The following is a 10,906-nucleotide window of genomic DNA, read 5'->3' on the forward strand; positions in this document are numbered from 1 at the left end:
TGTCTTTGTGTCACACCCCCGAACCAGACGGCGGAAACGTCCGGGGCTCGGTTGACTTTATCTTGGAATATCATCACAGTGAATATAAATGAAACATAACATCATCATCACCACACATACCATAATACAACAATATTGGGTTTACATCATTTTAGTTGTTTACAAAAGTTACATCTCAATACTACAAAATGTATGATAGCAACAAAATGAAACAAAATCCACATGTTCTTGATGTCCACCTGCTTAACGATTTCCTAAGAATACAAGTTATTTTTGAAAACGTCAACATATATAATGTTGGTGAGTTAATAAGCATGTTTGAATAAAAAGTTGTATATCACTTTGTAACACCAGAAAATCTTATATTTTCTTATAAAAATGGTTTGAAAGTTTTGTGTCAAATCTTGTATTAAAGCATGTGTGTTTCATTTGAAAATGTATAAAGTGAGTATTCCGGAAAATCCTATCACTACAAATAAAATAACATTTAGTGACACAGAAAAAGTGTCACCAAAAGTCGAAAAAGTGCCCCTAAAAATACGTTCAGCAATCAACAACACAAAAAAAAAATGCCACTAAAAACGCTGCCACTAAAGGCCTTTAGTGGCACTTTTTGATTATGTCGTTGTAGCCTTAAGGGTTTTAGTGGCACATTTTTTATGCCACTAAATATTTTTTTTGCATTTTTAAAGCAAGTATGAATTTTTTTTTTTTGGAATATAGATAACTAAAACTCTCTCTCTCTCTCTCTCTCTCTCTATATATATATATATATATATATATATATATATATATATATATATATATATATATATATAAACATAAAATTTCCGTTAAGAAAGCAATTATTAGATATGGTAAATTCATAATAGATAGTGTATTGGTTACAAGAGTCAACATTGAAGATGGCAACAATATTTACAACAAGATTGGAGCAACCATTTTTACTACTCACTCCAAACCCTAAAACTAGGAGTTAACTCGCTTCATCGATTTGTTGTTCGCCAGAAAAGCCTCCCAGTCTTAACACAAACCAATCTTTAACTTTGGCCCCAACTGTTAAAGTCCATCACTTAGGGAATACAAACCAACCTTAAGAATTTGCTGCCATTCATTCCCTGACAACTCTAACAATAAAGAGTAGAAATGCAAGTTGTCTTTTGGCATCCACCATCTAGTACAGATAAAAAATAATGGTTATAAGAAACAGATCCAACAATGTAACAAAAAAGCTTGTGATGACATTATCAACAGTTGATGCAACAACTTAAAAAAAATCTAGTAGACTAAAGTTTTCACCAGATCCTAATGTTGTTCTGCTTTGTACATGGAACCACCTATGCAAACCCAATGAACCGGCTATTCTCATAGGAAGTATTTTTTATAACATCATTTATGGTAAATAGAAAGCTAGTGAAGTTGAAATAATGAAGACAGATTAAACAAATGAAATGTTAACTCTATTCTAATAACATTAATCCAATTATATAAAAGATGGATAATAAACTTACTGTGGGAAAAGAAGGATCCAGGAGTCCAGCTTTCAGGAGGCTAGAAGCAAATAACTGAACTTGATAAGTGTTAAAAGGTGTTCTTTCCTGTATCAATATATAAACCAAACAATATTTATTCCTAAAAAGAATTTGATATTCAATTCAAACAACATAATTTGATTAACAGTTCTTCAACACAAACCAAGTAATATGGAAATGTTATAATTGGTATGTGTTAAAAGGTCTCTTTCCATCATCAATTTATAACCCAAACATCTTTTAATCCTAAAAGAGTTTGACATTTAATAAGAATATATAAAATAAATCCTATATTTTTTTTTTGCAATTTCTAACAACTAATTGACAATAAACTAAATAAAGTAAAATAACCATGAAAAGAAACTAAAGAATACGTTTTGTGAGCTACAGTTTAAAGCAACATATATCAATAATACAAAGAAGGAAAACATAAAAAGAAGTTAATTAACTAGATCAATTAATCATAAAAGACCAACCACCGTGTAATGCTGCAAAAAAAATCATTAAATCAATACATTTATAGCTTATAAAGACAATTGTGATGTAAAACCAAAGCAGGAAAATCTAACCTAAAATAGTAAATCAACAAGACAATACAAGAACAAAACAACAAAAAACTATGCATATCAAACCTTGTGTGCTACAAGTCTCCAAAGCATTGCAACAATGTGACTTGAGATAGACCAGAGATTCAGAAACTGGTGAGGTGCCGGTGGTGATTGAGGTATGGACCTCAATGCTGAGAAATCTTAAAGAACAAAGATTATTATAGAGGTGTACAATTGTACAGGTCTGTGAGTGTGTGTGTGTGTGTGTGTGAGAGAGAGAGAGAGAGAGAGAGATAACCAGAGGGTGAGATCGATGAGGGTCCAAGGGATAACGAGCATTGATTAATGATGTAATGTAGGTCGTAACATATTATGAACCCAAAATTAACAACTATAGACACAATAATTAACATAAATCTTAAATAAACAATTAGGAACACGATGATGCACACATTTACCCGTAAATTTTACCTTTCTCCCAGTAAAAGAGAAACCTAATGCAACTTTTAGATTTTAGGTGATAACAAAAACATCAATAATTTGAAACTCTCCTCCTCAAACCTAAAACAACCAACAAGTTTAGCTTATCAATTGCAATAATAGGACCGTATGTGGAACATGGTAAGGCCAAGAAATTGTGATTTTAAAATGGAGATCTAAGGGATGCGAGTGGGAAACATACGAAGGAGTTGAAGGTTAACCTGAATCGATGGAAATTATAGGTCGATTTGGGGTTTGGAGAGGCGGGGGGAAACGACAAAGTCGATTTTGGGGCGGGGGAAACTAGGTTAAAATTTTGAGATAAGTGGGAAAACACAAGTTTAATATGAAAATGAAATTTGGGGCGGCAAAACGATTTTAGTTTTGGGGGACCGGAAGCGGCAAAACGAAAATAGAAGCTATAGTGGCACAAAATAATAAAGTGACTAAAAATAAAATATAGTGGCACAAAAATAAATATGTCACTAAAAGTTTGTGCCACTAAATGTAATTTAGTTTCTAGTGTATATTTCCTGTTGTAAGTAAATGGTATTGTATAATTGTATGTTTTCCCAGAAAATCCGATATTTTCTGTTTATAAAAGTGTCGTGGTCTTAAAACCCTAAGACCGAGTACTAGTGTATGTATGTCTTTGTATCATCAAAATTGTATATGTATTCCGTAAATTTATGATGGAGTTAATCTCTATGTGAGTCGTTATAACCATACTTGATATGACTAATCCGCCTGTCATGACGTTTTCAGGCGCCAACTTGTTTAAGGTAAGGTTTGTCACCCTAGACTGGCCTAGTCTAACTGTAGCGAACAGCTCAGGTGTGTGTGTGTGTGGGGGGGGGGGGGGGTCAACCCCGTATAGATCTATACACAAACTCTCGCTCTCCCTCCAGGAGACTCTGGTTATAACTACAGGCTACGATCGTACACTCGAGAGGTGTCAACCGACATGTCTCACTAGATCCTTAACTGAATTTACGCGTATATTGTATTACATTATGAAATGCAGTAAATAATGTTTCCGTGTATTTTTTAAGTTTACAAGACCGAACAAGCATGTAATTTGACCACAAAGGCCCAATAAACATGTAATGTATATTTGTAAGTCCCCAAGTCTGCTTGTGTATCAATCAGATCCAATTGATGGTGCGGAATCCCAATCAATTGGATGATGTCAGATCAAAATAGAAGAGAAGGAGAAGAAGAAGAAGATGAATCTATGATGTATTGAATGAATATGATTGATGCTCCTTACAATAGATTCACACACACACTTTTCTCTAGTTTCTCTCTCTACAATATGCTCTCCTTCTCTAGCCCCTCTAGCCCTTCCCCCTCCTCACCCTTACTTCTATATATATGGGTTGCAAACTCAAGGCCCAAACCCAATGCTAGACCGAAAACACATGGGTTTTCGGTCCAAGCTACAAATAATCCAATACTATTTTAGGTCAAAATAATAAAAACAATAAATGCTTAGAAAAGCAAAGTATAAACCATATTTATAGACCCAACAATCTCCCCCTTGGTTTATAGCTTTCTTTTCTAATTGACCCAACAAGCTCCCCTAAAAAGTAGTTGGCTTCTCTTCTTAATCTTCAGTTGGAGATTGGCTTCAGCTATTATCTTCAAATTCTTCACAACGTCAAGATGATCTTGATGAATCTTCAATGAATGACTTCATCTTGAGCAGTTGGGCATTTCTTCAAGATTTGACTCTAAACGCACATTGGGTGAGGAGGCTTGATGAAAAGATTCATGAAAGATAGCACTTTCAGCTTGAGAATCTTCAGAGAGAACAACGGAGAGAAATAATCTTCTAGATCACTTCAGCAGGTACAAGATAGCAGCAGACTGATTGAGGATGCTTCAATGCAATCCGTCACATAATCTTGAAGTCAGCTTCACCTTGCTTCTGGGGTTGAAGGATTGAATGTCGAAAGAATAATCTTCATTTCTTGCTCCTTCGAATGAGAATTCTTCGATGATCACGGATAAAGCCTTGGCTCAGAAAATCTTCGATACAGTCTCCATGAGTCTCATATATATCTGAATTCATTTTTTTCAAGACAAAACAAAACTAAAAGAAAACTTAGCACACAATATTTTTGGATTTTTTATATTTTCTGGAAAAATAAAAACATAAACAAAAATATTTTTGGATTTTTTATTTCTCTGAACAAGAAATAAAACGGAATATAATACTATTTTTGGATTTTTAATTTTCTGATTTTTTTTTGATTTTTGAATTTTTTTTTTTTAATACTCCCCCTAAATTTGTGCATAGAGGAAAACTATGAACAAATTTAACAAAAACAAAAATATTTGGGATCAAAGTTGTGAGACAGCTTGAACTTGTTTATCAGTACCTTCACTTTCATGAATAGATCTGGTCAATTGTCGGTATTGTGGTCCACTTAAACACGAAAGATATCGACAAACTTTTCTAAATAAACCATTTAGCTGACGACGACCACGGGTATTGTTGTCCACTTAAATTAAGCAGCGAGATCTACAGATAACCTATAAATCGTTCAATTTTAGTTGCACTAGAACGTGTTCCCCATTTCCCGATATACCCTGGTTATCAAGAACTTCCTAAGGACTCCTTACTTTAGGTGAGTAAACAATTATTAAGGAGGAAGTTAGATTTAGAAATAGGTGCATATGTTGTGTCCCAGGTCGGATATATTTCAATCACGCAGAGGGGACAACATATGGCTAACAGAGATAGAGGGATTGAGAGGTAGAATGGTGCATATGATGTGTTCCAGGTCGGATATGTTTCAATCACGTAGAGGAGACAACATATGTCTAACATATAGAAAGAATTTCACAGATAAGGAGGTGCGTAGAATTAGAGTTGCATATGTTGCATTCCAAGTCGGATCTCTTCCAATCACGCAGAGGAAGCAACATATGACTGACAGATAGAAAGCAAGAAAATAATTTCTACAGACCTACTTTATCAGAACCCCCTAGACGCCCTATCAGAACCAGAATTAAGGACATAAGTCCGTACATCAAAGAAAAGTTGAACCACTGTTCTAGATGCGTATTAATTTAGTGTATCCGGTGGGTTCCCGTGTTTATCTCTCTGCTCAATCTACCCGAGCGTCGTATGGTCAGTCCAAACAATCCTAACTAAATCCACACTGTCAAATCCTTTATGCCTACCAGCACATTGAACACAGAGTCTAGACAATTCAGATTCAGTCCTTTACACATGTTTTAGACTGCCCGTTATCACTTTCTTGATATCACTTCCCAAACAATACCTACTAAAGAAAAACTATAAAAGATTGTCTTTAAAACGAATCAGAGTAAGATAAACTCAGGAGTATAGAGAAGAAAGCGCAAACCGTAAGTCACCGATTGAATTTGCATCCAGAAGGTCTAAGAACAGCACGCATAATCTCAGAACAGATCCGAAAATTCTTCATGTCATTAAGCACTAACCCCATTTGTGATCTCTTCCTTTCCTCCTTTCCCGCAAAAGGACACATACTCCTATCATGTGCCAGGAACAGCCACTACCAACAAACCGAAGTCTGATGATATGCCTCCATAGCTGTTCCGACACAGAACGGGATCAATTGGTCTTTGGAACCCAGTCCATTTTGAAACTGGGTCGACCTTTGTCATCAACGCAAGGTACTCTCTCCCATGACATATCCTATTTATCACAAATAGAAGATGAAGAAATATTAGAGTCATTTGTTGTTTTGGGAGATTGAGCCTTCGGAACCCATTTGTAGTTGGGTTTGACCCATTTCTTTTTCGATCCGATGGGTACCTCGGCACTTGATTTTGAACTTGATGTCGGCCGTTGAGATGACTTTGACCTAACCGGTCTTTGTTTCACTGGAGCATCTCTTGAATTTTCCTTTTTGGCCGGCATTCCCTTATTGACCTTGGGATTTTGATTCTTGGCCTTCTGGGCATTCCAGTTATCATTGTCTGAACGTGACCTTGAGGGGTTTCTTTTGGAAGGTTTCCCTCTTGGCACATTCTGCCATCCTTGTGCGTAGTAGGGAACGTATGCGCGATTTGGACAGTTTCGGGCAATGTGACCAGGTGTTCCACAGTTAAAACATGTATTTTTCTTCACTGGGAAGTTGTTTCTTCCTGCCCCTGGTGGCGTGTCCATGCCTTGTCTCAGGTTGTTCCCACATGCACACTTGCAACATGCCGTCGGTTTCGCTTGTTTTGGTGGCCTGTATTTCTCAACAGCAGGTTTGTTAGGAGTAACTGAGTTAGAAGCAACAGATTCAGAGTTCAAGGAGTCATTGGATTGTTCAATATCTTTCTCCTTGTTCTCATCCTCTACTACTTTACCTGCACAAAAAGTAGAATCATTAGTATCGTTCAGCTCAACACCCTCAGTTGCCTGTTCAACAACTGGTTTACCGTATACCATAAATGGTTCTCGGTCAATCTCTTATTGAGTCAAAGGTTTAGCAGTGTAGTTGTGATTATAGAGAGGAGGGACACCTTCATACCCTAGACCCTTGGTTTGATTATCTTTAAAACTCAATTGTTTTTCAACTAAGGACTCGACTGTCTTACTTGACATAGTATAATTTTTGAAACTAACATCTGTTTTTTCACACTTAATTTTCAAGGTTTCAAGTTCTTCAGTCACAGCAGCAAGTTTTCTTTTGATGTGATCATAATTCTCACAATTATTGTTGTAATCTTCTTGCAGTTTTCGGAAATCCTTGATTTTGGCTTCTAATTGTGCTTTTAATGGTTTTTAACCTTTCCTAAGTGTATATCTTTCATATTTAAGGTCCTCATTTTCTCTTTTAATCAACTCGATTTGGTCACGCAAAAATTTAATTGTTTTAATGCAAGTTTGAGAACAAGAAACTTCATTGACCGGAATGGATGAGGAACTCATTTTTATAAAAAAAAATATGCTCTTTGACTAAAAACTCAAAAGTCAACCTTAAAAGTCAAATTTAAAAAGTCAAACTTGAAAAGTCAAACTTAAAAGTCAAACCGAAAGGCTAAATTTGAAAATTTAAAAGGTAAACGAAAAAGTCAAAGTTTAAAGTCAAAGGTCAAACTGGTACGAGGCACGTTTGAAGACTCAAGGGACCCGGGTCGATCCCCGGCAACCCCAATTTTCTTTCCCTTTTTATGTGAAGCTGATGCGAGGACGAGGGCTGCTTGCGATCGAGACCGAAGCTGCGATGCGAGGATGTTGGACCGTACACGTGACCGAGGCTGACCGAAAACCCTCCAACGAAATCCGACCGAAAACACTGCTTCAGATCGCGAAAAAAACGACGTTTTTCACCATTTTTGCTCCAAAACTAGATCAAAAACGCGAAGAACAAACCCCCTTATTTTGCGCTCCAGATCTGAAAAAATTCATTGATACAATCCAAGCTCTGATACCACTTGTAAGTCCCCAAATCTGTTTGTGTATCAATCAGATCCAATTGATGGTGCGGAATCTCAATCAATTGGATGATGTCAGATCAAAATAGAAGAGAAGGAGAAGAAGAAGAAGATGAATTTATGATGTATTGAATGAATATGATTGATGCTCCTTACGATAGATTCACACACACACTTCTCTCTAGTTTCTCTCTCTACAATATGCTCTCCTTTTCTAGCCCCTCTAGCCCTTCCCCCTCCTCACCCTTACTTCTATATATATATATATATATATATATATATATATATATATATATATATATATATATATATATATATATATGGGTTGCAAACTCAAGGCCCAAACCCAATGCTAGATCGAAAACACATGGGTTTTCGGTCCAAGCTACAAATAATCCAATACTATTTTCGGCCAAAATAATAAAAACAATAAATGCTTAGAAAAAGCAAAGTATAAACCATATTTATAGACCCAACAATATTCCAGGCGCAATAAGCATGTAAATGGACCACTAAGGCCCAATAAACATGTAATGTATGTTCCAGGCCCAATAAGCATGTAAATGGACCACTAAGGCCCAATAAACATGTAATGTATATTCCAGGCCCAATAAACATGTAAATAACATATTTAGTTCGTTTGTTATTATGTTGTTTGTTTTAGCTCGATTGTTTACCAAAATGACATAAAAGACCCACTTTTTGTAATGATGACATTTTTGGCCCATTAAGCCGAAAATTTACAATTTAGGCAAATTTAGTAAGACTGACACTTTAGGTCCCTTAAGACCAAAAGTTTACATTTAAGGGCTTAATTCAAATAAAATGACATTTTTATCCCACTTTTGTTTAAAATAACATTTTCGGCCCAATTTTATGAAAATTGACATTTTCGGCCCCATTGTGTATAGTTTTACCCTTTCGGCCCAAATTTAATAAAATTGGCATTTTCAGCCCTTTTAACCGAAAAGTAACATTTTGGCTCAAATTTGTTTAAAATGGCAATTTAATCCACAAAAGTCAAAATTTTACAAATTTACACTTTTGGCCCTTTTAAAACCATGAATATCATAAAGATCCATTTATATTTTAAGTGACCCTTTTTGGACCTTCTAAAATCGTGAGTTAATAAAAGACTCTCAATTTTTGTTTATTTTGTCAAGAATGGCCCTTATCACGATTTTATTTAGTTTTCTAGTGTTCTTCAACATGTTTTCACCTTTCACTTCATAGTATGTTACATGTAATGATTTTAGTTTGTAAATATCACCATGTTTAGTAAATATTTCGAGTTTTGTGATGTTTTAACAAGTTTTCACGGTATAAATCACAACACATAACATAAAACACACATATACATGCATAAACACATAGATCTAACACAAAGCAACTTGTATCCTCCCCCAAAAACAATATAAAAACCGAAAACAAGGGGGTATGAACTCTCTTTGGCTTGAAGATTTTGGTTTTGGTGAAGAAAATAGAGAGATTTCGGCCCTAGCAAGCTTTCTTGAGTAGATCTCGAGCTTATGAGGTTTCAAGAATGGATGGGTTTTGATGAAAAGTTCTTGATGCACTCATACAAGCTCACGAAAATTTGAAGAGGAAAAGGAGAATGGTCTTGTGTTCTTGAGAGAGATGAGAGAATTGTTAATAGGTTGGAAGTGAGAAATGAGGGTGATGGTGATGCTCTCGGCCGAAGGTAAAAGAAAAGGAGGGATAAGGTGGTTTTTACATGAAGACCATTAGATTAATACATGGAAGTATGAGGGTTAATTACCCTAGATGTATGTTAAATAATGTTGAGGTGTCATGGTATTAGTTTAAATAAGTTTTTTTTTTTTTACAATTTGTGGGCCGAGAATGGGGAAGAGGGGAAAGAAATTAGATTAAGTGTTGGGCTTGAATAGAATAGAAACCTCAAAGGTATGGCCCAATAAGAAATCTTCGGCCCATTGAGCCCATACATGAGTTCACGGCCCAATATGATAAAAGGAATGGGTTTTCGGCACATTATAATCAAAAGAGATAGTTTTTCGGCCCAATAAGTCCCATGAAAACAAAGTGAGAAATTTTAGACCCAAGATGTTATAGTCTAATGAATGTGGGTCCAACTAGGGACCAAATGAGGTTCCTTGGCCCAAAATAATCCAATTGAGAGTTTATTGGCCCATTAGGCCCAATAAATGATTTATGGCCCAATAAGAATCTGAACCGGGAAATTGGGGTTACAACTCAAAGTTGAGTGTATGAAATGTTTTGAATTAGGTTTTGGACTTCACGAGTGAGTTTTGATTCAATGTTTTTGTTTTTGGAATGAACATTTGTACATAATATCAACTTAGAACTTCAGTTACACAAGAGTTGATTGGTATGTGGTATCTTGGGGAACTCACTAAGCTTTGTGCTTATTATTTTAAGTTTAAACTATTTCAGGTTTTATTGTAACAAAAGAAGGGTGTAGCTTGATTGCATCGCATCCATTGGAGATTTCCGCACTTAATAACTTATATGTCTATACTCTTATAAATGTTTTGAATCAAATGGTTTTATTTAGATATCTGAAGTTGTAATCGGAACAAATGCTTTTAATATTAAATGAAAATTTTGTTTGAGATTTAGGACGTTACTGTCAACATGGAATCAGGAGATCTCGGATAGATCGAATATGCAAATCCTTGGTTATCAGAATGTGTGTTATGTATTGGTGTGGCACCTATGGGTGAGACTTGCTTTGAGATCCGCCTTTTCTATCAAATGAAAGGTTTCAGCAGCAATGAATGGTTACAGATTCTGGTTTTTCTAGTTATCAGTAAGATAATTCAGGGTTGGGAGGGGTTTGTTCGGTTCAGATTATGAATTGGAGTCTCTTATAAATTTAGGATAAGATAATTTTGTCTGTCTGGATGTCAAACAGGGTTT

General features: G+C 35.5%; 1 protein-coding gene across 2 annotated transcripts; it reads right to left on the reverse strand.

Annotated features, from left to right (window-relative positions):
* Positions 1 to 827: 827 nt before the first annotated feature.
* On the reverse strand, positions 828 to 2,872 carry LOC145133203 (uncharacterized). Of its 2 annotated transcripts, XM_079068138.1 has the most exons (5): positions 2,782 to 2,872; positions 2,379 to 2,641; positions 2,165 to 2,280; positions 1,512 to 1,598; positions 828 to 1,174 (listed from the first exon to the last, which is right to left on the reverse strand). In XM_079068138.1, the coding sequence occupies exons 2-5, from the start codon at positions 2,491 to 2,493 to the stop codon at positions 1,112 to 1,114; spliced, it is 381 nt and encodes a 126-aa protein (XP_078924264.1). In that variant the 5' UTR covers positions 2,494 to 2,641; positions 2,782 to 2,872; the 3' UTR covers positions 828 to 1,111. The 2 variants fall into 2 exon arrangements, 1 of the variants encoding a protein (XP_078924264.1); XR_013718471.1 differs by lacking the exon at positions 2,379 to 2,641 and having other exon boundaries at positions 2,782 to 2,857.
* Positions 2,873 to 10,906: the final 8,034 nt, after the last annotated feature.

This window comes from Lactuca virosa, chromosome 8 (genome assembly GCF_052849685.1).
Source record: "Lactuca virosa cultivar CGN04683 chromosome 8, Lactuca_virosa_CGN04683_v6, whole genome shotgun sequence".
Lineage (NCBI taxonomy): Eukaryota > Viridiplantae > Streptophyta > Magnoliopsida > Asterales > Asteraceae > Lactuca > Lactuca virosa.